We start from the raw sequence: 27,507 nt of genomic DNA, 5'->3' as shown, positions 1-27,507 counted from the left end.
AGGACAGAAGGGGCCACTTTAACCCAGAACAACCTCGGGTCTCCCCACTCCTGACCTGACCCAGGCCCGGACTTCTCCACGTACAGGTGGGAACCATCACCATCCCTGCGGCAGCTGAGTTACTTGAAATCAGGAAGGAATGGGAAGGATCTCAGAGCTAACAGCCTATCCTCCTTGTATCAAGGGTGAAAAATGGGGCCCAGAATACCTCCCGCCTGCTGGCAGGCTCTGGAAGGTGCTGGAGTTCAGCAGAGAACCAGAGGGATGCGCCTTGCCCTTGGCCGGAGCCTAGACCTCCCTGCTGCTGAGATGCTGACCTCAGAAAAGCTGGGCGAGCAGCTGGATGAGCCAGCACTGAAGGAACAACGTGGAGAGCCCCACCCTTACACACCTTCTACATAATTACAGGTGATTTTTTAAAGCTTCCACGTAAATATGAGGAATATAAAGACCTACATTTAGCTCAAAATAAATCATATGAATACCAATACCCAACCCGAGCCCCTCAGCCAGAAAAGGACTGGGCAGCGTCGTGGGCAAGAGGCCAACCCTGGGCAGGAGGAAGTCCTGGCAGAGTCGAGGGAGAACACGCTCAGGGACCCCTGAGCCAACACCTGCTCCCCTGGTCCAGGGAGGGCTCCCAGGCTTGGCTCACGGGGCGCCTGTGGATCATGAGCAGACCAGGTGGAGAGCAGCCTTCTTCTGGGACAACCTCTTCTGGACACGAGGCAGGAGGAGCTCTGAACTCCTCTGAGAGACACCCCTTGTACTTCCATCTCCATTTCCCAAAGGCTCGCCTCCTGCCACGTATCTGATTGCTCCTTAAGTAGCAGCAGCTACCTGTGCTGACGGGTCTCTACCTGCTCCTCAGCTCTCCTCCGAGATCTGAATTCATCTAAACTGCACATTGCAGACGAAGTCACCAGTCTCCCTGTGTCCCTGCATCATCTCCAAGGGTGGAAGTAACATCGGGACCCCAGCCATCTTATCCTTTCCGAGCTCATCTGGGAGTCAGGCAAAGCACCAGCAGGGCTTGTCCTCCGTGAACATCCCAGAGCAGTGCTCTTCAGACTGTAGACAATCACTTGGCCTGGTGAGGGGCTTTCTAACCTACAAGGACATCTCAGGGGTATGAGAATATCTGATCCTCCCAGCAAGCCACAAAGCCAGGGGGATGGGAATGATAATTAGGATGCCTCTACTCTCCAGAGAAGGGACTTGGGGTTAATCTGCTCCTGGTAACAGAGGAGCCAGCACAGATCCAGCACATTCCAGGAACTCAGAATCTAGACGTCCTCCCGATGCTCCGGCGTGTGCAACCTCTCACCTCCGGACTCAGGGACCCATCAAGGGGAGGCGTCATCACCAGCAAAACATGCGCTCTGACCCTCGGGGTAAAGAGAACACCAACGACCTGCGTCTTTCTCCAAAGGCGGCTTCACTCTGAACTTTGAGGGGAGGGAGGGCGCAGAAAAAAGGGGAGGAGAAGCTTTTACTTACATTAAAAAATTTTTTTTCGTGCTGAAAGTTAGCCTTCACTGCTTAGGTTCTATAAATAAGACTCTGTAACCATATTGTAGAATATTAGGGGCACACTGGAAATAGCTCATTTCAAATAGGAAAATGGTTTGTGTTCACCCAGTTCTGGAAGCCAATTTTCAATTGCTTAAAATAGTCATGGTATTTTACCAAGGTAATTATGCTCTTAGCTATCAGAAACAATTAAACCGTTAGACGAGAGCCGCTTAATAAGGTCTCAAAATAAAATCGCACATTCCAAGCAGTGTACACTGAAATGTCAAGCACACAAATAGGACCCTGATGGGACACAGGCACTGAGAGCCCAATCAACTGGCCTGCTGCGGGCCTGGCCCAGGCCTCAGGGGAGGGCGGGGGCGCCGCACTGGCCACACTCCGCCCCAGGGCACCGGGCTGGGGTCTCTCCCCAGGAGGGACAGACCAGCAACCAGAACATCCTCAAGGCCTGACAGCTGCCATCCTAGAGGTGCCTGCAGAGGAAGCACCTCTCAACCACGAGCGAGCGGCGCTGTGGAGCTCACAGGGTTCCTGAGAAGGCGAGTGGCAGTGGACATCACCAGGCACTCCTATCACAAAGCAGCAGGCTCGCTGCATCCCTCCACATCCCTCCACGGCCTGACGAAAGGCTTAATCACGCCGCTGGCCAACTGGATCCCCGCGTGCCAGACCTGGGGGCTGCGCCAGCAACTGGTATCAACCCATCGCAAACAGACCTTCGAGCAACGGTCAGTATAAATAACCAGCAGTGCCGGGCAATCAATACCCACCCTCTCCCTCACTCAGCACAGTGCGTGGGAGCGCAGTGGGTTAGGGTGAGGACTAAATCAGGCCAGAAAGTGCCACCCACTTCCAACCGGCTGAACTGGGGGAGAGAAAGGGAAAATTTCCTGCCTTGGGAGCCCCAGGCAGTGGACTTCAAGGACAGAAAATCTCCAAGAAGGAAGCCAAGCAAAACCCTCATAAATGCCGAGGGATGTGGTCTGGGCAACAAGGCGCAGACTCCACAGGTGGAGGCCACACCACCAGCCCCAGTTGGGAGGCTTCCCTGTTCCAATGGGGGATCCAGTGGGGGCCTGAACATCCATAGAACCGATGTCATCTTGGTGAAACAGAGCAGGGGGCACAGCCCACAGGCTGCAGGCTCACTTCAGCCCCCAAGAACACTTCGTTTGGTGCTCGCGCGGCAGCACATACACTAAAATTGGAACACAGAGAAGATGAGTGTGGGCTTGTGCAAGGATGACACGCAAATTCCTGAGGCATTCCACATTTTTTCTTACCTGTTGATAGTCAATGGTCAAATCTTCCCAAAGGTGCTTACTCATCGTAAATATAAGGATGGACTTAAATTCTGTATAATAATTGCTTTTCTGAGTCCTATACTTAAGTAAAACTAAACTATTGCCATCTCCAAAATAAAAAGTAAGAACTCTTTGTTTGACCCACAAGATGATTTGTGAATGGGAACACTTCATATAAATATCTAAATTGCTGTCTTCTCTTAAAAACTCAGAATATTCCTATGGGACCACAGTGGCCAAGCCTGAGATGGGCGGCCCATCTTGGGTGGCACACACTCTCCAATTCACCCAGCCCTGCCGAGGGCAGGCATACCCCGCATTTGTGCTGTCTGCCTGGCACTTGTGGGCAGCCAAGTTTTCAGATCTTGGCATCTACATCATTACCCATCTTTGACCACACGTGTGGTGGGCCAATAATGTGACCAGATTACCTGACAAGGCAAAGGGGTTTTTGCAGAGGAAACTAAGGTTATAGACCTTAAAATAAGATTACCCTAGACTGTCTGGGTAGGCCAATCCAGTCACACCAGCTTTTAAAAGCAGACAACTTCCTCCAGCGCAGCAAGAGAGATGGAAGAGAAAGAGAAAGTGGAGAGATTTGAAGTGTAAGAGGGGTTCGACCCACCACTGCTGGAGGGGCCACATGCAAAGCATGAGAAAGAACACGGGCAGATTCCAGGAATAAGGACTGCCAGCAAGAACAGGGCCCTCTGTCCTACAAACACAGGAACCGAATTACACAATGACCCGAAGGAGCTTGGAGGCAAACTTCCCCCAGGAGCCTCAGGACAAGAGCCCACCATGGGCTGAGCTACCCCTGATGGGGTCTTGTGGGAGCCAGTGCCCAGGAACCCACCGGGCTTACCCAGACTTCTGACCCACAGAACTGTGAGTTAGCACACTTGTGCTGTTCCCAGCTGTCACCCTGTGGCACTACCACAGCAGCAACAGAAAACTAGCACACGTGGGGCCTAAGGAAGAATTGTCTCGTGCCTCAACGAACTGGAGCCTCAGCCCCAGCCGCTCTATCCAACCACCACACCTCTGCTCAACGAGGAAGAGCTTGTCCCTGAAGGCAGAGGCCAAATGGGGTAAGAAAAACAGTCGCCCAGGCTTCCTGGGAGCCTTTCCCCAACAACCAGGGGTCCCCTGCTGATGCAGGACTTCAGCAATCAAGTTCAAAAAGCCACTGCCTGAGAGCCAGCAATCGCATTCCTGGGCATTCGTCCCAGAGAAATAAAAAGCCCATGTCCACACAAAACCCGTGCACCATTGTAGAAGCAGCTTTATTTGCAATAGCAAGACCTGGAAACAGTGAAAACGCCCTCCAGTGGGTGCACGACTAGCCCAATTGTGGTGCAGCAATACCAAGGAGTACTGCCCGCCAACAAAGAGGGACAAGTGCTGACACGCAGCAGTCTGGTGCAGCGGGGCACTCGGCTGAGTGAAGAAGCCAGTCTCAAAAGGCCACAGACGGTATGCTTCCATGTATATAACATCCTGCAAAGGACACGATTTTAGGAAGGAAAATAGATTACAGTGGCCATGCTCGGGCTGTTGCGGGGAAGGGGTGATGTGACTATGAGGGTGACACAGCAGATCACCCTGCACCTTGACAGCAGCAGTGGTCACAGGAATCTCCTCATGTGGTAACATGACACAGAACCACACACACATTGTGCCAATACCAGATTTCTGTGCCATAATTATGTAAAATGTAACCACTGGGGAAACTGGGTGAAGGGTACCAGAGGGCCCTCTGCATTGTCTTTGCAACTTCCTATGATCTATATTATTTCAAAACAAAAAGTTAAATAAATCATCACCTGGAGTTAACACTTCTCACACTGCTACATGGTGCACTGGATCAAACAAGTAGGTAGATGGACGGTGGATGGTGGGAGCCAGGCCCTTCCTGTGGGGTGGGAGGTTAGCTCAGCAAGGGGAGGGGGCTGGAATGACCACGTAATGGCAGATCAGAGGGGGAGACGTCAGTGTGGACGTGTGTTCAGTTACTAGAGATCCAGGGGGCTACATGTAGAAATGTTTACAGACGAGTGTATACACATAGTACACACACACACACCCCAAAGCAGGCAGTAGATGAGGCTGCCCGCTGCTCACCCAGGGGCTCCAAGGGCCACCATTCTGTCCCATGGCTGAGGCCATCAATGGCCCATCGTTCACTACTAAGACCTGGATGAGGACAAAACGAGATTCTACCAGCCCACAGAGCCTCCCACCAGCGTGACTTCCAACCTGTTTAACTAGCCTCACTCTGGACTCACTCGACGAACTTTCCCAAAGCCTCCTTTCCTCCTAAGAGGGCCAAATGCCCACTCCCTCCATGCAAACAGCCCAAGAGGTCATCAGCCTCCACCTCAGGGTGCACTCTTGCAGCATTCGCGAATTCGTCACAGGCTGGGGACACGACTGGTCCAGGACAGGGAAGCTGCATCCCCTCAACACGGGGCAACCCAGAGCCTCTCACAAGGAGGGGGACGGACCAAGTCTTCTGTGGTTTGTACTTTTTCCTGTTTCTTCAATTTATCTTACAACTGCAAGTTTGTACCTTTTGACCACCCTCACCCATTTCCTCCACCCCGCAACCCCGCCCCTGGCAACCATCAGTCTGCTCTGTTTCTAAGAGTTCGGTTTTTTCAGATTCCACATCTAAGTAAGATCATGCGGTATTTTTTTTTCTCTGACATACTTCACTTAGCATATTGCTAGCATAATGCCTTCAAGGTCCATCCATGTTGTCGCAAATGGCAGGATTTTCTTTTTTAAGGTTAAATAATATTCCATTGTGTATATAAAGCACATCTTTCTTATCCATTCATCCATCGATGGACACAGGTTGTTTCCATGTCTTGGCTATCGTGATTAATGCCGCAATGAACACGGGGGTGCAGATATCTCTTCAAGATAGTGATTTCACTTCCTTCAGATAAACACCCAGAAGTGGGATTGCTGGATCACACAGCAGTTCTATTTTTAATTTTTGGAGGAGCCTCCGTCCTGTTTTCCTCTTCTGTGGCTGTCACAGTACCTCGTGAGCACTGTTTGAATGAGAGCCCACCAGGCTGATGCACTAAGCATCAGTGCACTAAGCTACTTCAGTGTCAGACATGGCCGGCATGCTCAGAAGAGACCCTGGGGTCATCCAGCCTGAGCTGTTGGCTCTGCAGACAGGAAAATGGAGACCCAGAGAGACTGAGCGACTTTCCTGAGGTCACTCATATTCCCAGGAAAGCTCTGTGCTTCCCCCATCAGAGACCACAGCCCACCCTCTGTCTCTCCTTCACAGGATGTCAAGTCCAGATGCCCCACCGCCCCAGCCGCAGGGAGCCATGCCCCGTCTGACCCCTGCCCTGAGCACAGACATCCTTGAGCCCACCCGTGCCCTCAGGGGAGGGTCTTGAACCACCTACAAGCCAGGCCCCCAGAACTGAAGTCATCGCATTCTTTCCTGTTTCCACGTATCTGGTCTGACCCTGGCAGCACCCCTAATTGTGGCTGTCTACCAACAAGGCCAGATTCTCCACACACCCCTTCATAAACAGCGACCCCTCAGGTCTCAGCTCAGCCATCAGCTACTCCAAAAACTGCTGTGTGATGAGCTCCACGTGCTTCTGTCACAGGTGGCAAGTGTGTGTGTCTGCCGCGCCTGTGCCACTAGACTGTAAGTTCCAGGAGGTCCGTGACTGCACATCCGCATCACAGCCCTTCACGCAGAGCCGACACCGGCAGACACACAACACATTTGGAGAAAGAAGGGAAGAAGGGATGCAGTCATAACAGGTTGGCTCCATATAACCGACCATAACTGACCAGGCAACAGGACCGTGCCCTCTGCTTTGTGGAAAGGCAACTGACAGCTCTGGGTGGCAGCGTGTGAGAACATTTGGGGGATGTCTCCCTGTGGGGCCACCTGCAAAGCCAGGGCTTCAGAGGCAGCACCTGGGGCCTGTCTGGAGAAGTAGGCTGAGCCCCACTCGGGAAGCCCCTGAACCCATGGCCCTGAGTGACATGGCAGGCTTTTAGTAACTGAAATATGACTTGTTTTCTAAAAGCTTCATAACCAGGAGGTCCTAGTGACTAACAGCCTACATTTTCATAAAAAACGACCAAGAACAGGCAAATATTTGTCAGACACAACTCCTGATATTTCCCTCGTGGACCATCTTCCCCTGAGGTCAAGAGTGGCCCGCACAGCCCCCGCACCATGGGCTTGGGGGCAGGCGGAGGAGTCTCTGCCAGCACACTAGACACCCCCACCCTTGCCTAGAGTCGGGCTTTTTCCTTCCACATCTGAAATTTCAGTGTCTAAGGCAACATTTTAAATAACACTCTCTCACACAAAAACTTTAATTCATGCTCCAGCGACCTCTGCTTATCAAGCCAGACATCAGGAACAGAACAATTAGAGAGAATCCGGCCCCACAGAAGAGGCTAGGAACAAGAATGTATTCCACCTAGTGCATCTGGACACAGGTGCGTTTTCATCACAAACCCTGGGCCGCAGACCCACTGTGATTTACCGCGCGCTTGCCGGGTGCCGAAGGAGGAAAGGCTGCCCCCATCCACCAAGTCTAAGGGAGGGCTGACCCCACTGGGAGAGACACAAGGGCTCAGGGATGACTCAGATACCCCAGGTCAGTGCGGAAGGCCCGCAGGCTCTGCCCCCCAACCAGGAGGGGACAACGAACTACTGGAGACGTGTCTGGAAATGAGGACCACATCAGGGCCCTCAGTCCCAGTAGGGAACACCAGGGTTGGGGGAACTCTTTTTTGCATTTCAGAACCCTCTCGGCAATCCAGGATAAACCACGCAGCCTGACTAAACCTCCAGACTCTCCTTTTGGCGAGGGGAGAGCTCACGCTGAACTGAGCCGTGACTCACAGGCGGCTCCGTGCAAGTCTGACTGATCCAGAAGTGGGGACGCAAATCACTGTGGTTGAAAGGGAATCTTGACACACATGGGGCCTAGAGAGAAAAGACTAAGAATGGACATGGGGGGGGTGGGTTGGCAGGGACTGGGAGCTGCTGACCTGGAAGACAAGCCCTCTGAGACCAGGGCCAGCCCGGCCACCCTCCGCCAAGCCCTGTACCTTGGTCAGCAACAGGACTCGCTTCTGAAGTCTCCGGGCCAGGGCCTCGTGCGTCTCCCGCTTCTTCCTCTCCTCCAGCAGCTGACCGTTGACCTGGCGGACCTCCTCCTGGAGCTGCTGCCTGACCTTCTCCAGCCCCCGGGCACTACACGGAAAAGGCAAAAGGCAGAGCGATGAGGCCTGACCCACAGGACAGCACCCCAGCGACAGGCCCCCCAGGACCAGGACGGCACTCTCACTCCGGTCCCAAAATAGAGCTGCACGTGCAGCCAGCTCACTGTCATTTCCTCACTTCTGAATAGCTACTTAAAGCCTTTCAGGAGTTTCTGGATTTCAAATAGACACCAGGGTGATCCCAGAACATGGCAGGCAGTGGGGGAGGGGACACAACTCCACACACAATGGGAAAAATTGTCAGCCACGGGGTGCTTCGGGAGACGGCAGTTCTGAATGAGCTCAATCACCAGCGCCAGCACTTCCCTCTGAATCGTAGGCGGCGGCAGATGTGCAGCTTAGGGCGGGAGCCGTTCTACAAACACTTTGCAAAGGCGAACAACGGCCAGACCTTCCACACGGGCCCAGATGCCTCCTGCAGGGCTCCTCCCGAGAGGCCAGGCGCAGACAGGCCCGCTCCCGCCGGACCCTCAGCAGGCTGACCCTTCCTGGCCATTCTGCTTTACACACCTCCTGCCCCTCCAGGCTCCCAGCACCTCTGCCTCAGCTCATGCACGTGTCCTTTCCCAGCTGCATTACTGCTGTTGTAAGAACTGCCTCTCGACAGCCCCCACTGACAGCCTCCGCCCCTACCAGGCCATCCTTTCACACCCCAGATAAGGACAGGGCCCCGATGCAGAGGCTTCTTGCACTCCCAACCACCCACAGGCTGACATCCCCACCTCTTGGCACAGTAGCCAAGCGCCTTCAGAGTTCGGTCTTTGCCTGGCTTTCTCTCACAATGCCATCAGTCCTTCACAGTGCTGCCCCAGGGCCGCCCTCTGCACCTGGCTTTTCCCTACACATTCCTTGGAAGCCGGCCCAGGAGCCACAGTGAACAGCAGCCAGTGCCCAAAACTAGCGGGAAGACCCCATGACTCCCGTGATCATGCACCCTCAATGCTGCCTCCCCAAACGAGGGCCCACACACAGACACCTCCACATACGTGCATGAGGGGATGATAATCAGGATGGCTCCCAGGAAGGGATCTCTGCAGAGGGGCCAAAAGGGAAGTCATCCTGAGAAAGGAGTGATCCTGCTGCGGGTGTGGAGCCAGATACATTACCAAGCGTGGGTGGGAAACTCAGTATTCGTGCTATTTCTTTAAGGAGAGGAAACCTCTGCCCAAAGGAAATCTTTAAAATCTCAAAAAAATAAAACAGAAATAGAACATTATTAGGATTATAAGGTGACAACTGTAAAGTTTACCTGAGGTGACGATCAATAAGAACAATGACACTGCTTTGAAAATACAAAAATTGAGATGAGGGGCTACAGATGACACCTGCAGTCTTGCATCCTTCCTGGCATCTAATTATTTCCTTTTTGCTTTGATTACACGATTCCAAGAAAACTTGAATTCACCGGGATGGCAGAAGACGCTTTCTCTGGAGTAGTCTCCACTGTGCTCATTTGTTCTATTCCATGTCTGAGTGAGTACTGGGTTTTTTATTATAATTTAGTATAATTCTTTAAGTAGCTAAGTATAATTTGAAAACAGAACCTTACAAGAGAATTGGCAGAGAGCCCCTCTCTGGGCCACCCGAGATGGCCCACAGCACATGCCTTGGACCCACAGGAGCTGGGACCAACGCTCTCACTGCAAGGGCCCTGGCATTTCATTTTGATGGAGCCATCTCAAAGTCTTACACTAGTATTTAACCCAAGTGCACAGCTGGCCACCTGCATCTGCCACCTCTAGGTGCTTCATAACCAAAAACATAAAATAAAAAATAAGTACAAACATTCATTTGAAACAGACATATTAAGAGGCTACTTTGAGTTCTAGTTCAATTTGAAACTATTCATAGGTCAATTTAATAATCAAGGACTGTGAAATCGACCCTGGAATCATTGAGTTCAGGTGGGGAAGTTCAAGACCACTTTAAATCACCGTTCCACCATGGTGACTTAATTAGAAGGGTGGCACTGCTCCCCCACTCACGCATGCAAAGGCGAGAATATGGCCAATGCCATCTTTTGGGTGACTTGGCTTAGGGGGGAGGGGCTGCTCTGAGAAGCTGTCCTCAGCACACGCTTGTTAGGTACAGCCTCGGGGGAGGCTGACAAATCCTAAGACCCTCAGTTTTAGGAGCATGATGCCCACGTATCGTGCAGGGGTCTAACTGGAGACCTCCTCACCACAAGCAGGTGCAAGCACACTGTGAAAAGGGTGACTACTATCCACCTGTGGAGAGCCAAGAGCCCACCCTCTGGTGCCTGGGGGCCTGGGCCCAATGCAATAGAGCTGTAGGCAGGCCTGCACAGGATACCTGCATCTGAGTCTGTCGGCTGCCAGCTCCCTGTGCACGTCCCTAAAATGCAGGTGGGCCTCAGCCCCTTGGGAGAGGGGACGGGGAGCCCCTAGCCCAGTCCTAAGATGGCATAAACACCAATATGTCAACTGCAGGACACAGCACCAGTCATGTGTCCAGCAGCACCACAGGAAGATGACTGAGCCTTTCAGGGCTTTGGGCTGGGCCCAGGGTGGCAAAGCTCCTGTGCCCAGTTAGAAAGAAAACCTGTCTCTCCCAATGATAAAATGCTTTTCATGCAATCAGGATGGGAAGGAATGAAGCCAGAGGACGCTCAACCCTGAAGGAGACCGGACACTAGCAGGGTCAGCACTGGGAGGGCAGGCCCATTGCAGACTCGGCCTGAGTGTCTCTCGGCCTGCCCAGGCCCACAGGGTGAGCCCCATCCTCAGGTTTGTCAGCCCTGCATCGCCCCGTGTTCCTACGGCCTGGCACAAGGCCTGATACTCAATTTTTTAAAAGACAGAACTAGATCTGAAAATCCAACTTCAGCGTATTACAGGAGACGATGCTACTGAACACTCTCTGCAGAGCCTCGCTCAGGACCATCAGCAGCTTAGATCTACTCATTCATTCATTCACTAGGCATTCACTGAGTCCCAGCGACAAGCTTCCCCAGGCCCTGGAGAAGCAGCAGGGATCCACCACCACCATACACCAGACCTCATGGGCTCTCATTCTAGGAGTATGCATCTCAGGCAAAGAAACCACACAGATATGTGAACAGAGGGAATGTAACATCAAGCACCATTAACCAGGCATAAAGCCATAAGGGGGTAACTGCAAGGGAAAGAAAGAGACCCCTAAGATATCAAGGAGGCAGCAACGTCAGGAAGCAGCTGTGATTCCTTGGGCTGTGGGAACCAAGGCAAGAGGCTGAAATCATTAAATCTAGAACCTTAGAGAATCGGAACTTAGAACTTTGGGGAGGCACCACCAGTGTCAGACCCAGGCCTCAGAAGAGCACCAGCCTGCTGAGCTGGTGCCCTGAGCGCCAGGAAAACCGCGAATGGGCATCAGCTGCTGCTGGCAGTGACAGGCACTGCTCAGAGAAGCGACGGGAGGCCCGCAGGCCCGTTCTAGGAAAAGGAAGGAGTGCGTCCCTTCCTCCTGCCAGCCCTGCGGCCTCTCCCCAGCGTCCCCACTGGACAGGCTGCAGGATGCCAGCAGGAAAGCCAAGCGTGGGAAAGGGAGGCTACAGTCCACAGAGACAGCGCAGTAACTGCAATGGGCAGAAGACGGACAGGAAGCAAAGCGATGAATGCTTGATCACCTCGAAAGAGGAGGTGCAGGGGAAGAAAGCAGGAAGGACCCAGAGGCGAGGACATGCTGGGTCATCAAGGGGCAGGGGGGCCTCTGACTCACGGACCCTCAGGAACCACAGGGAGAAGAGCAGCCCTGCAGAGGCGACAGCAGGCAAAGGGGCAGGAGATCCCCGAGGGCCTGGAGCCCCCTGGGAGGGGCATGGAGAGGGTCTGAGCAGGCGCAGAAGGGCAGCGGATGAGGAGCAGACCGAGAAAGGCTACATGGAAGGACGCAAGAGAAAATGAGAACTAAGACAGTACTGACCGCCTTCTCAAGATGTCCATTCAGCTACAAAAGAAAGTAGACACGGGGGCCGGCCCCGTGGCTTAGAGGTTAAGTGCGTGCGCTCCGGTGCTGGCAGCCTGGGTTCGGATCCCGGGCGCGCACCAACGCACCGCTTCTCCGGCCATGCTGAGGCCGTGTCCCACATACAGCAACTAGAAGGATGTGCAGCTATGACATACAACTATCTACTGGGCTTTGGGGGAAAAAATAAATAAATAAAATTAAAAAAAAAAAAAGAAAGTAGACACGGGTTGGCAGATGGGGGTAAGAAGTCAGAAGCTGTCTATGTTTTGTACAAAAATCCCATGGGAAGCAGAGTAACAGCACACAGCACGCTCAGGGAAGGGCCCCACAGAGTGGGGAGTCTCATTCACACATGAGATAAGGAAGACAGAGAGCAAGGCCCTCAGGTAACAAGAATCGCTGGACCATCCGGCACAGGCAGGGGCTGGCTTTCCACAGGGAATCCAGTCAAAATGCCCCAAATTAGTTTTTCAAACCACCTGCAAAGAGATGGCCTCTCTGATCCTCGCATGCCAATGGGGGAGAAAGCACTAGACGTGGGGCCAGAAAGGGACGTCTGCAGCTCTGCCCACAACCTCGAGGGATCTCTCTACAGCGCGGAAGCATCTGGGTCGCCAAACCCCAGAGCCCCGTTCTACACCACCAGCACTCCAGACGGCCAGCTCCTCTCTGTCAGGGATGTTCTCTCTGTTCAAACTCAGCCTTTCTTGTGAAGCAAAGAAGAGAAAACTCATAAAAAATTAAACCTCTAGTTCCATGCTTAAGCTGAACTCTGAGGTCACTGGCATTTCCGAGAACCTTTGGGAGTTCAAAATGAAGTTCTTAGTTCTTAAAGGAGAATTCGGGCATGTTTATTGATCAATGCTGTTTTGAGCTAGCATCTGCTGAAGGAAACAAGATCTGAGCTTTTGAGAACCCATCTTTGTACTCTGACGGGCCACTGCAGTCCACTTTAATGTAATCTTCATCAGAAAGCTCCCAGCCTAAGAATATCTACTTCCAAGGAACAATGAAAGGACACAACACACTCTGAAGCGGCAGGAGACATTTTAATGACTTTCTTCGAGACAGCGCTGATTCCGGCTCTGCCCCCGCACGACCCGGGCAGTCCCACTGTCTCTTTGCCTACCTTCTCCCAACTCCAGCCCACCACCCCGAGCCATCCTCGATGCCTAGGAACGAGTGTCAGGACCAAAAGCTGTCACAGACGCTCCCCTGTGACAAAAGGCCCGAAGGCCTGGGCCATCGCCTCTGGGAAGGACCAGGACAGGGTGGTGCTGTCCATCCCAGGAAGGACAGTCAGCGCCTGTGGAACTCTGGCTCGATGCTTGGTGTGGGGCAAGAGCTTCACACTAACTCTTGCCTGGCACGTCTACATGGAGGGTGTAAACACGGCCACAGTCAGACCCAAATTCAAAACAAGAACAACTCTAAGGCGAGTAAACCCTGTAATCCATAACACTTGGACGAGATGTTCACATGTAAGCGTGGGATTAGGCAGAGAGCTGTACTTCTTTTTTGTGTGTGTGAGGAGATCAGCCCTGTGCTAACATCTGCCAATCCTCCTCTTTTTTTGCTGAGGAAGACCGGCCCTGGGCTAACAACCGTGCTCATCTTCCTCCACTTTATATGGGATGCCGCCACAGCATGGCCTGACAAGCGGTGCATTGGTGCGCGCCTGGGATCCGAACCGGCAAACCCTGGGCCGCCACAGTGGAGCGCACACACTTAACCGCTTGTGCCACCGGGCCGGCCCCAAGAGAGCTGTACTTCTGATGACTGCCCAGAAGTATTAACCGGACAGCACAGGTTAACCCTCCGCAGGTCTCCAACGGGTTAAGATGTAAATACAATTCAGGAGCACACTGATTCTTAGTCATTACACTGTTGTATGAAACTAGGAAAACATTAATAAAATTTTATTCACACTTTTGCAAAACCCCTAAAGCATCTTGACTCTTAGGGCTCTGAGGAACACACACGATCTCGAAGCTTCTCTACTTTACTGACAAGTAAATTCAGTCGCTCACTTGAGGCCACTCTGCTCCAACCAGGACATGGGAATGCCTGATTCCAGGTTCTCCAGCACTATGCCCCAGGCACCCCACGGGGCCACCAGTCAGGCCAAGACAAGCCACCATCAAATAAGTGACTCATTGTCTGTCTCTGTCTGGGGCATAAAGGGCCCACTATGCTATGTCAGGAAGGAAAGGACACACACAGGCCTGGCCCCAGCACCAAGGACCTGCTCTGCGCCTGTCTCGTGCTCAGACGTCACCTCCCCAGCCCCACCCCAGACTGCACAGAGCCACCCGGAGGGGGAGGCAGGAGAGGTCTTGGCTCCATCACAGATCATCAGGGAATCTTCAGAAGCGGAAAACTCAGCAGAGAGAAGTCTGCTTGTCAAGCGAATGGCAGGGAAGGGCTGTGAAAAAGCCAGGGCAGAGCTAAGGTCCCAGGAGGGGACAGTGGGCAAGAGCTGGCTGGTCCGACAGGGTGAGTGTGACTGGCGCGTAGGTCAGGTGCTACTCCCAGGCCCAGGACCCCCACCCTGCGTGCCGTCAGGCCTCAGGGACACGACTGAGCTGCCGCATATACCGGACGGATGTCAGGGTTTCTGCTGACAACAAGGTCACCACCAGCCCGATGGGACAGGGCTGCCAAGATGCCCTGGAGCAGCAGGGAAGGTGGGGAGAAGCCGGCAGGAGATGAGACCCAGCCAGAGGGAGGCTCTGAGGCGTAGGGCACTCTGTGTGCAGAGCCCTGACAGGGACAACCTGGAGGGATCCAAGAGCAGAGTGGGGGGGAGGCCAAGGGTGCTCAAGGCCTCACCATCTGGGGAGTGCCTGGGTGGGAGAGAGGGGAGGATGCGGCAGCTGGCTCCCATGCTGGCTTCAGGTGGTCTGAAAGCGACAGGGAGACAGCAGTTAGATCCTAGAGACAAGAAATCTCTCTCAGACCCAGGGACAGAAAGCGCTGCTTGGTGAGTGGTCAACCTCCACCCCGAGGGGCTTTAGTTACAGGTGGCCTACTATTCAGGAGGGAACCTGCAGAGGGGCTGCGGCGCTGGGGGCCGGATCCCACACAACGAAGATTTCCTCGTGGTCTTAGGGTTTATTCTGGAAGCTACGGCCTGGAGGATGAACAGTGGATGGACTGAATGACTACAAGTTCAATAAAACACCAGCGGCAGCAGATCACACGCTAACCGGGTGTGCCCATACCCTAGAGTACTCACTCATGTCCAGGTCGGCAGGGAGGAGCTCGGGCCACACTGCCTCCTTCGCACTCATCCTATGGAACTTAGCCACAGGTCCACTCCCTTTCCTCCAGTTTCCTCCAAGCAAGGCTTCAGTTTCCAAAATATTCTTCAGCAGCACCCTGAGCACAGAGCAGCACCTGGAGTGAGGAGCTGGGCAGTACTCTCTAAGAAAGGCCCCTCTGGGCGGGAGGTGGGTGCTACCAGCAGTAGGAGCAGAGTCCCCACGCTCGCCCCTTCAGGAGGGGCCAGGGCAGTCCTGAGACACTGCCGAACTGCCCTCACTGCACAAGGCCACAGGCCCGCTGGTGGGTTTGCCACGCCCTGTCCTAAAGGCAACCACGGGAAGTTGTGCTATACGGCAGCAGAGACAGTTCACACCCAAGATCCTCATGCACCCTCAGCTATGCCCTCAGCCTGGGCAGTTTGCAAGAACATTTCTGCAGGAAAGACGAGAGAGGCCATGGTGGTCGTGGGCTACAGACCAAGGAAGGGCAGGGCCACCATTCATGTAAGAGCATTTCTGGAGGAAAGACGTTCTGAGGGAGGTGCTGGAGATGCAGACAAGGAAAGACCAATATCTGAATGGGGATTTGGAGACAATGAAAACCAGCCTGGGTCAGTGCATGGAACAGGTGGATAGCAAGAGAAGGAGCCAGCCATGCCCAGGACACAAGGCTCCCAGGCAGGGAGCCACCCACGAGGGAGGGCTGCACTCTGCCACTGACCCCGAGGATCTGCTCTCGCTCAAAGCTTCCCATCCCTGTGAAGGGCGTCACCACTTACCAGCTGTGCAAGCTGGAACCCTGGCACCACCCTCTAACCTCCCTTCCCTTCCCCACCATGCCAGGCCTCAGCAGACCTGACAACCCCACCTCCACACATCCTGAGCCCAGGCTCCCCCATCTGTACCGCCAGACCTGGTCCAAGCCGTCCCTCCTCATTGGCCCCCCACTGCTGCCTGCCCATCCCATCATCCCTCCTTTTTGCATGGCCAAACACGCAAATCCACCTTAAAATGCGAATGCCAACACGCCAAGCCTCCTTTTACAGAGCCACAGCCTCCAGTTACACTCAAAGAACAGCCAAGTCCAAGGCCAGACCCAGTTGAACTCATCCTCACCTCTCCCTCCCTGCCTCAGCCACTTCCTCCTCAGGCAGATACGTTTTCCAGTCAGAGCCCTGCTGCCTGCGCACGGCCCAGCCCTGCCACCCGAGTCGTGGCTCATGCTGAGCACACAGGCTGGGAGGCTCTGCCATCCATCTATTCACAGGCATCCTGTAGCCTCAGGTGATGCCCACCTCAGGCCACCTTCCCTCCCGCCACCTTACTCCAAACCTTCTCTGTCTCGCTCATGGCCCGGACTTCTCCTCACATCACCATCTGCCTCACTGACGTATGTTTATCTGTCAGGGCCTTTCTCCCTTCTGTGTCCTACCAAGGCAGAGATGGCGTGTACTCACCACTGCACACCCATGGTCTTCAACAAACCCTCATCCACAGTTCACACTAAGTCTAAGTGTGAAGCCCGAGTTCACAGAAAGCTCAGGGGCTCCTGGACTGGTCAAGGAAGAGAGGAGACAGGATAGTAGAGGAATGGCAGCAGGGCCAACTGGGTAATAGGGAATTCACAATCCCAAAGGGAGGGGCTCAGGCAGGTGTCAGGGAGGCTTCTGGGAGCAGAAAGCAAGGGACACCGATGGGGCTTAGGATGTATGAAGAGGCAGGCAAGGGCGGGAAGCTGCGTGAAGATCCCCTTGAGGCCAGGCTGAGGAGACAGTCTGCCCTGCCCTGCTCTGGAAGAATCCGCCAATGAAATGCAGAACTGTCTGCCAGGATAATGTGCCAAGCCCTGTGTACATGTGCTGCAGCCACAGGAAATGCGTGCCTGGCCACATGTACAGGGGACCTGGCCGGGAGTCACATGGCAGCTCCACAAGTACTGGTTTCAGAAATGCTCTCCCAGAGGGCAAGGGTCCTCGAAGAAGAGAGGCAACACTCCCAGCGAGTGGGTGTGCCCTGGAGGCCAGCACGGCCACGATGCAGCTCACTGCCAATCCCAGGGCACTCACAACAGGGGAAACTAACAGCGGCTTCTCAAAGGAGAGAAACAAGGAAACGGGGCCCTGGGTCCAACAACCACGTCTGACTGTCCACTCCTTGCCGATAAGGGAGCCTTTGATCTCTGCCCTGCCCAACGAGACACATATGCAAAGTGCAAAGCCCAAGTGAGAATTCAGGAGTATAAACTCCCCTCTCTCTGTGTCCCTGCCTTAACGGGGGGCGGAGCGAGCTGGCAAACCCACCATCTGCATTCATTAGAATGGGGTGGAGAGGCAGCGGTTCGGCCATTTTTTGCTTTTGGTGAGAAAGATTAGCTCTGAGCTAACATCGGATGCCAACCCTCTTCTTTTTGCTGAGGAAGATGGGCCCTGGGCTAACATCCGTGCCCATGTTCCTCTACTTTATATGTGGGATGTCTGCCACAGCGTGACTTGATAAGCAGTGCGTAGGTCTGTGCCCAGGATCCAAACCTGCAAACCCTGGGCTGCCAAAGTGCAGCGTGCAAACTTAACCACTACGCCACTGGGCTGGCCCTGAGGTTTGGCCTTTTTGAGTGCCTGAGAGGACCACCTTGACAAAGAGCTGGTTGAGATTCACATCATGATTTACTTCTCTGAAACTTCCCATGGGACTAAAGAAACAAGTGGAAGAGGTCAGTAGCCAGGAGTCTGGTAAAAGTTGGAACTCAAAGAACGCTCTCACAACCTGATCTTGCTGAACACCCATGAGAATCCGGGAGAATGGGTATTGCCACCATTGTGTCCCAATTCCCCTGAGGAGGGAGCAGGCCTAGCTGGAGTCACGCAGCTGGGCGGTGGCGAGCCAGGCTCCTATTCAGACCCGGAGCACCATCTACACACGTGGGTGCCCTCTCACCACATGGCCAGCCTCGACCAACACAGCTGAGATAAGGTCTCAGGGGCAGCAATGGGACCACAGGCTCCGTTGGTCTTGCCAAGCGGCAGCTTTGGCATGTGGGGGGAAGGAAGGGGACCAGAGGCAAGAGGTGGGCAGCCCGCCTCTCTGGGTCCCACTCCTTGGAGAGGGAGCAGCGAGCCTCGCCCCACAATGCCTGGGCCTAGTATGGCACGCAGCTGTCTTTATTTACACCATCTAATTCCAATCTTAAATGCCTCTAAGTGTCATTGCACATTTCTCTGAAAAAAAAAAAAAAAATCCAAACAGCAGAAACAAAACCAGAGGATGAGAAACACAAAGGCTGTAATAATTACCAATCAGAGGAACGGCCAAGGGAGCAGGCCATGAAGCTGCAGTCTGGCCTCCCGGTCATTTCTGCGGAGCCACCTCTGATGAGCTCTCTATTCCTAACATCTCATCAATTCGAATCACCAAATTCAATTTGCATTCCCAGATAAACAGAGGCCACACAGTAAATACTCTCATCTGACCTTGAAATGTGAGAAGGAAAATTACCCTTTGCAGTTTCAATTCAATCCCAACCGTAATGAATAATCCAATTTAGCCCATCCGTTACCAACCTGTAATCACAGGGGTGGGGCTGCCTCCAAATTGCAGGGGTGGGGAGCCCAAGCAAGGCAAGCTCAGTGCACCCCAGTGCACCCCAGGCACACAGTGGAAGCCCCCAGGCCACTGAGACTCAGGAAATGAGGACACGGTAGAGGCCAGGAGGCAAGTTGGCCCCTCAAGTCCTACTGAGCAACTGCCCATACCCTACAGCTCCAGCCTTCAGGAGGCAGCAGTCTCACGTGAAAACGACGGTAGACAGATAATTAAGGTAACCATTACTCCCAGGGCGACACAGAGATGCACACCAAGTGTCACGCAGACGGTCAGTCCTGACCTCTCAGGATGAGGGAGAAGGGCTTGCCTGTGTATCATTTCACTTAAGCCTCACAGCATCCCTGAGGATGAGGGTCTGGCACACTGTCCCATGTCAGAAAGCAGAGAATGCAGACCTAGGGAGAGTCACACAGCCAGCAGGCAGCAGGGTCAGGCCAGGAGCCCAACGAAGGGTGCTGTGTTCCTTCTCCTGTACCTGTAGTCAGCAAACAGTCCACTGCCTGTCTCCGTAAATGAAGTTTTACTGGAACGCAGCCACACCCGCTCATTTATGTGGCATCTGTGGCTGCTTTCCTGTGACAGAGATTCTGAAGCTTGAAAAGGCAAAACCATGTACTATGTGGCCCTTCACAGAGACAGGCTGCCAGTCACTGAGCCACCAGAGCTGCCTGATTTAAGGTTTAGAAAGGCGGGCAGTGGTCAGTGGGATAAAGACAGACTCCCACCACACTGACTTCCCACCACCCCGCCCCGGGGCGCTCGCCCACTGGGGAGCTAACAGCTACAGAAGCTCCTGCCAGCCTGAAGGGCCACGGGCACCGCGAATGCATGCACTCCTTACCAGAAAGATGACTCACATCCATGCCTTCTTGTAAGGACTCCCAGACTCCAGGGACTCTCTTTGTCTCGTCTGAATAGGACTCAAGCAGCTCCACCATGTCTCACGTGGCGGTGACCACCATGGATTTGCCCCAGGACGTTCTGAGGTTGGCCATGCGGGCTTGAGGACACCAAGAGGAGCTTAGAGCAGCAGACGTGGGTGTTCTTCCCAGTTTTCTCAGTTACACTGTGGCTCCTGCCTCCTCCTCCAGTTGAGGACACTGAAGTTCAGGGGGAATGGCCTTCCCAAAGTCATAGTGCTCCAAGCGGCAGGCAGGATGTAAACCACCCCACCGTCCTCCTACCCTCAGGCAGCCCGGAGCGCCTGGTGCAGGCCGGGTGACAAGCTCCAAGCAAGGGAGAGAAAGGGGCAAGCGGGGAGCATTCTTGTGCACACCCTCGCTGAGAAGAAATCAGAGGGGGTAGAAAGAGGACTAAGATGGATGAGGTTGAGATGTGAAAAATAAACAAGCTTCAAATACTCAAAGCAGCCCCGTGATGGTGACAGGTAAACACATGCTTAAAACAGCTCTGGAAAGATGTACAATGTCCTTGTCCAAGCACCATCACTGAGTACTGATCCTCAGGTACTAAGCACTGGGCCTCAGGTACTAAGCATTAGAGCCTCAGGAACTAAGTATTATACCTCAAGTACAAAGCATTACACCTCAGGTACTAAGTCCCAAGTCTCAGGTACTAAGCACTTAGCCTCAGGTATCAAGCACTGAGCCTGGAGTACTAAGCAATGAACCTCGGGTACTAAGCACTGAGCTTCTGGTACTAAGCACTAAGCCTCAGGTACAAAGCACTCAGCCTCAGGTACTAAGCACTAAGCCAAAATGTGGTCTGTGCTCCAAGGCAGGGAGGGTAAAAAGATAAGAGCGTAGGGAGTTTGGGGGCTACAGAAGCACCTGCCTTCACACACCTGGACAATCTTGGTCTTGATAAGAAACATTCATGAAAAATCGGCAGACTAGGCAATGAGGAAACGTCACCCTCAGGCCCAGTTCTCAGAGCCCTGAATCTCTAGAGACCTCGACTTCCACATCTACGAAGCCTGGACAACCCACATGAGAGACGTACAAGGGGAAGTTGTGGTGAGAGCACGGACGTCTGATCTGGCATATCTGGACACAATGCTGGCCCTGCTATGACATGCTCCATGGCCTGGCATGCTCACCTTTCAGAGCTCCAGCTGCAGAAGCATAAGGCAGGACAACAGTGCCTTCCCTGGGGGCATGGATGCAGATGTAAAGGGCCTTGACCCAACAGCTCTCAGTGCCAACAAGATGCACCCCAAGTGTGGTGGGGAGGGGAGAGAGGGAGGCAGGGTACATGCAGAAGGGCCTCCTGCCAACACTCACACTTGCCCACCTTGGGGCATGTCAGTGACTTCTGCTGGACCCAGCTCCAGGTGGGGTCCCGAGAAGAGACCTCAGGTCAGGACCTTCCAGCACTCCATCTCCCCAAGAGACCATGGAAGGCCATGCTGCTGGGACACACAGTGGGAAGCAGCCCTGACGACTCCCAGAGATCAGTCCCCCCATGCCAAGGCAGGGTGATGCTGATGCATGTGTCGTCTGGAGGGCGCTTGGTAAATGCTGACATGTCACTGTTTACTCACTAGAATGTTATGTCCACCTCCTACCAGCGGCACAAAACCAAACCTGAAATTCAAATGAGGCCACTTAAATAGATATGGAATGATCATCAAAAATTAGACACTACGGGATAAGAAAAATAAACAAACTACCCCCAAATTATCTCTGTGTCTCCTCTATCTACTGGAGTAGAGAGAGAGTACATGCCCAAGAGCGTAGTTAGGAAGCTAAGATATTTACTGTTCACACATCCAATATATCGAGCACCCCTGTGTATCCAGCCTTGGGCTTTGCTTCAGAAATACACACAAATAAGACAATAAAAAAAAATTTAATGTCACAGCTCCTGTCCTCAAGGAGTTCACCATCTAGTGCAGGAGACAGACCAAAATCAGCAGTAGAGACAATCAGGGATGTGGCGGATGTAAGAAGCTGAGAGGGAAGAGAGAATTAGGCCCAGAAAGAGACTCAGGCCTTCGAAGGAGACTCAGGCCCAGAAGGAGAATCAGGCCCTCAAAAGAGTAGGAGGTCCTTGAAGGAGAATCAGGCCCAGAAGGAGAATCAGGCCATACCAGCAGAGAGCTGGGCTCCAGCCCAACATCTCCAAAGCTTTCCAAGCCAGGGCAGAAGGTCAACAGAAGGACCAGGCCAAGGAGGGAAGAGCTCCAGCAGACACGTGGGAAGTGGGGACTGTGAGAGAACTCAGATGAGAGGGTAAAAGAGATGGCAGGGGCCAGCCCCGTGGCATAGTTGTTAAGTTCGGCGTGCTCCACTTCGGCGGCCCGGGTTTCGTTCCTGGGTGTGGACCTATATCACTCGTGGGCAGCCATGCTATGGCGGCAACCCACATACAAAATAGAGCGAGACTGGCACAGATGTTAGCTCAGCGTGAATCTTCCTCAAGCAAAGAGGAAGACTGGCGGCAGATGTTAGCTCAGGGTGAATCTTCCTCAGTGAAAAAAAAAAAAAGGAGACAGCATAATCTCACCACATCTCTGCAGAGTCGCCCAATAGCCCAATTAGCACCTCTGATGCTGAGGTTCCCAACATGCTCGACAATCGATTGCAGCGCATCGGCAAGCAGAGGTGGACTGCCTGCACTCAATCGACACCTGTGCTCCATTATAGTACCTCCAGCTGCCTTGGCGGTACCTGATTAGCAAAGCCCATTCTGCCCGTTTATTTTCCCATCGATTTTGCTGTCCTCAACCCAAAGCACAAGAAGTCAATACTCAGTTAGGTGTGGCACCTTCGTGGGCAAGCTGACGTCAACTATCTCCTGGAGTATCACTGTCTCCCCACTGAAGAGGAGCCCCCATCAGGCATGCAGAACATGGAGGCTACATGGGGGTCTCCCCTAGGGAAGGAGCAATCCCTCCGTGCATGTGACACTGGGGAACCATGGCCGACAAGTCCTCTAAATGCTGTCACTCCACTAATAACCATCTCTAAAGCATTTCCCAGGCTAGAACAACAGAAATGAAAGGAGAAAACGAGATTTAAAAAAATTACTAGTTTCTCTTTTATCCTTTTTAGTGAGAGGTGAGAGTAAGGGGAGCATCATCTGCTCACCCATCACTATGTCAACACAGCAACTCACTTATTAATCTCACTTCCTCCTCACCCCAGGCTTGGGGGCTTGGAGAGTTGACACTTGACTTGAGAAATGCCAGCTCTAAGTAGTTTATTTCCTCTTGAACTTTAAGAACTGACTAAGACAGAAATGACCTTTAAAAGGCAGGGTTAGTGCTTGTCGGAATTGCTGGAGTGCTCCTCTGCTTACACTTCGGGAGGGGGTGCTAGATAAACTCTCCCACGCTTGGAGGGCTGGCTGGCGCTCACGGGGAGGCAACTGCACTGCCAACCGCACCTCTGCAGGTTCCAAGGCAGGGGTGGGTGGAGGAGGCCGCGTGGGGGCAACTGTCAGGAGACTCCAAGTATAACAAGACGACCACCTGGACGGTGTTCCCTGTGGCCAGGGCTGAGGAGGCAGGAGCATCGTACGGCAGCAAGATCTGGGTCAGACGTGGGTTCCAACCTGGCCTCCCCCACTCACCAGCGCAGGACTATGAACTGAGGAGACCAACATTTACCTCTCAAGACTCTTCAGATCTGAACAGCTTTTTGTAAAGAAACTCACAGACTCCTTGACATACTGCAGACACTCCTTTTCCAATCTTCCAAATAATTTTTGTTGATCACCTCTCGAGTATCTATGGGGTATCTTCTTATGGACTGGCTGCCGCACGTCCTAGGTGACAATCAAGTGAAAATGGGAGGTCTCTACCCTAGGAGTTCCGCAGTTTATTCAGTGACAAGGCGAAGCTGTGGCCCAGGAGCCAAGAAAAGAAGTCAGACAGGAAAGGCAGTGAGTCTCAGGAAAGGCACGGTGAGCTCAAGCAGGGTAGGGAAGGCTCCCCGGAAGAGGTGTCACTCAGAGGCTCTGGTCATGAGCCAAGAGTGAGTATCACGTCTGAAGAGGGGGATGGCACAAGTGAGGAGGCAATGCTGGACAGAGCCGGCCTCCCGGCTGAGATGGCAAGTTTACGTTATGGAGCAAACACCACATGGGGTTCAAGAAAAGGTAATAAAAAGAAACTGGAGACTCCTGCCCGGGGCGAAACCCAACCACAACAACATGCACTGAGACCAAAGGGCCTGGAAAGACAAGCCCACCCACACCCACCTTCAAGTCAGGCCAGTCAGGCAAGGACTGCAAAGGGACTGCCAAGAGCAAGGGACCTGCACCCCGGAGTGCAAGGGGTGAGGGTCAAGAACAGAAAAGTCATTTTAGGGGGCAGGGAGGAGTCACCTCATCACCAGCTTACTGACTCCATACAGACTGTCCTCTGGCTAAGGTCTGGTTTTCCACACAGACCCAACCTTGGGGAAAGAACACTTCAGGGACACTGACATCCATGCAGTGATTCTATTTCTCGTTGGAAGTCAATAAAAGGACATCTTATCTGTACACCGGCAGAGTGTTTTGAAGGCACAGCGCTGGGCAGGGGCAGAAGGGGAGCAATGGAGCAGCCACGGATATTCAACAACGGTCAGTAGACTCTAGTCAATGTATTTCAGAGGGAAAGTTTAGAAGTGTCTGAACAGAGAGTGTAGAAAAATAGAAGTTTGGTGCGATTATGAATACTCATCTAATTTTCTGAAATTCCAGGAGGAGAGGAGCCTGACCAACCGTGTGGACAAACACAGCAGTGCCAGGAGTGTCACATGGCCCCACGACCAGGTGTGGAGGAGCCGGTGACCTTCAGGTCCTGGGAGTGGCCTCAGGTCCCCATGCAAGCCAGGCGTGCAGGGGGACAATGCGGCAGGAAGCGGGAGACGTTTCCAGAGAGGCCTCGGGCGGTGAAAGCATCGTGCATCTGTATCTCCCACGCACACCACCCACGACTGCTCGTCTCCCACAGATGCCGGGCAGGGAGGGCCATGCTTGGCGGCTGCACTGTGCTTATGCCGAAGCCAGGCCCATCTGCTAGAGCAGATTAGAGACGAGACGAGCGCCCAAGAGAAGCAGACTTTCAAGCCACTATCGCGGATGCCTACTGCCACTCACCCGCACCATTCAGGGGGAAATTCACCACCAGTGTAATCACTTTCTGAGTTTACCTCACACCATCCAATAGCTGCGCCTTGACTTCCTGCTGCCAGCCCCAGGGAGCTCTGGGAGCCTCGGGAGCCACCGTGGGACTCGGAGCAGGAGCAGAAAGAGGAAGGAGCAGAAACAAACAGAGGGCCTAGGAGAGGCGTGACCGCCAAAGAGGGGACCTGCATGCTGGGACCCTCGGGAGCCACGTGCTGCGTCGGACATGAGAGATCTTCAACAGCACCGCCACCTCCTGCACGGCAGCACCCAGCAAGTGCCCTGAGCATCACTCAGCAGTGTGTATGGTCTATTTAACGTCACCTACTTGGCCAAGCCAAGTCCCATCATCAGCCCCGGCGGAGATGGGGGCGCCCAGGCACTGGAGAGGTAGTCAGTGATGCAGTGAGAGTGCCAGCTCAGGTCTATCTCAGTCCTGACCCTACACGAGTCGTGACTGCTAGCTCACATAGGGAACCACGGATTCACTGTTTATTGACCAATAAATTGATGCAAACTGAGCACCTACTGTGTGTCAGGCACCACGCCAGGCAAAGGAGACACAACAGTGAATGCCTTCAAGGAGCTCATGGCAGAAAAGACACACGTCCTGGAACATGCAAGGAGTGCGTGCACCACCAGGGCCTCGTTCTCACCTCACGGCTCTCCCCAAACCTCTCCCCAGCCAGCAGCCGGCCCTGAACCAGTGCCCACAGGAGTGGACGCGCGGCCCGTCCTTCCCAAGATTCCTTGAGGCCTTCTAACCACCCTGGGTTTCTCCCAGGGCGATGTCCACCCTGGATGTTCTCACCCACAGGGCTCAGTCGTGACAGCACACGCCACAGTGAGCCTCGAGCATCTCTGCCCAGCTGTTACAGAGCTGCCAGAGAAAAACACCAATCCGTATCCACAGGCTGGTGTTCGATCTGAATTGAGATGTCTCACCAGCAGAGGCCAAGAGGACAGGCAAAAGGATTTAAATTCCATGAAACGCTCAAAGGTCCAGCCTTGCCTTGCCCACAGACATAAGGCTCCAGCAACCACAGAAACACGGAGACCTGCTACCGAAGCACAGATATCGACCACCAGACAGGATAATCCTCCTGTTTGTTTCCCACGTGGCTCTGAGTTCACCCTGAACATGACTTCACACATCAGATACTAAGAGCTTGTGACTAAAAGACGGTTTTCTCTGAAATGACCCCTTTACAGCAAATTACACAACTGGGAATTTCAAGGGAGAAATGGCGATTGAGAGTACACACTGCAATGCCCACTTTTACACGTGAGGGAACGAGCCTCCAGGTGCCCAAGTGGAGGGCCGTGTTCCCCCTGAGGAGCTCTCAGCAGTGAGTTCAGACTCTGCTCATCTTCATTCCACTCCAGCACGGAGCTCACACCAGGAGGACCCTCCACTCGCCTCCATCTTGTCCCCAAACGGCCAGGGGCCAGAGGACCAGCCACACACCAAGGCTTCCCCCATCCACCTGATTTACACAAAAGGAAATGAGGTTACTTTGGGGGGCATCTTCTCAATGAGCCTCACTTGGTTCTCAGGCATTAACTAACATTACAAAATCACTTATTGAATAATTGACTCTTTTTTTAGTGAGACACAATTGACATAAAATAAAATTCACCATTTTAACCATTCTAAAGTAAACAATCGAGTGGGTTTTAGTATATTCACAATGCTGTCCAAACATGAACACTAATTTAAGAAGATTTTCATCACCCCAAAAAGAAACTCCATACCCATGAGCAGTCACTGCCCATTGTCCCTCTCCCCTGGCCACCACTAATCTACTTTCTGGGTCTATGGATTTGTCTACTTTGGACATTTCATATTAATGGAATCACACACACGTGGCCCTCTCTGACTGGCATCTTTCACTGAGGATCATGTTTTCAAGGTTCATCCTTAGTGTTCCCTGCATCAGTGCTTCAGTTCTTTCATGGATGAGTAATATTCCCTGGGATAGATGTACCACAATTTGTCTATCTATCCATCAGTTGATGGGCATTTGAGTTCTTTCCATCTTTTGGCTATTGTGAATAATGCGGCTATGGACACTCAAATGCAGGTTTTTGTGTGAACATGTTTTCAATTCTCTTGGATATACAAACAGGAGTGGTATTGCTGGGTAATATGGTAACTCTAGGTTTAACATTTTGAGGAGCTGCCAGACTATTTCAAACCCACAGTGGCTGCACCGTTTCACATTCCTACCAGTAATCTATGAGGGTTCCCACTTCTCCACATCCTCACCAATACTCATTATTTTCCGCTTTTTAAATTATTATTAAAAGTACTATGTAGTAACATATAATTATTTATGTAACTTTATTGTTATGTATGATATATAATCATCATCATTCTAGCCACCCTAGTGGGGGTGAAGTGCTAGCCCATTGTAGTTTTAATGCTTTTTGTGTGCTTGTTGGCCATTTGTAGAAATGTCTAC

General features: G+C 53.0%; 1 protein-coding gene and 1 non-coding gene across 3 annotated transcripts in view; one reads left to right on the top strand and one right to left on the bottom strand.

The window, feature by feature from the left end:
• MAD1L1 (mitotic arrest deficient 1 like 1) overlaps positions 1-27,507 on the bottom strand; it is a 454,569-nt gene that overhangs the window by 264,884 nt on the left and 162,178 nt on the right. For both annotated transcript variants that reach the window (XM_058569410.1, XM_058569409.1), the window contains exon 11: positions 7,956-8,100. In XM_058569410.1, the coding sequence (XP_058425393.1) occupies positions 7,956-8,100 (145 nt within the window). The remainder of the gene's footprint in view (positions 1-7,955; positions 8,101-27,507) is intronic.
• LOC131422994 (U6 spliceosomal RNA) lies at positions 2,712-2,813 on the top strand. The gene has a single exon (XR_009224169.1). It is a non-coding gene; the product is annotated as a U6 spliceosomal RNA (small nuclear RNA).

The sequence above is a fragment of the Diceros bicornis genome, chromosome 26 (genome assembly GCF_020826845.1).
Source record: "Diceros bicornis minor isolate mBicDic1 chromosome 26, mDicBic1.mat.cur, whole genome shotgun sequence".
Taxonomy (NCBI): Eukaryota; Metazoa; Chordata; class Mammalia; order Perissodactyla; family Rhinocerotidae; genus Diceros; species Diceros bicornis.
The sequence above is the reverse complement of the archived record's forward strand: the minus strand, read 5'-3'. Positions and strand labels throughout refer to the sequence as shown.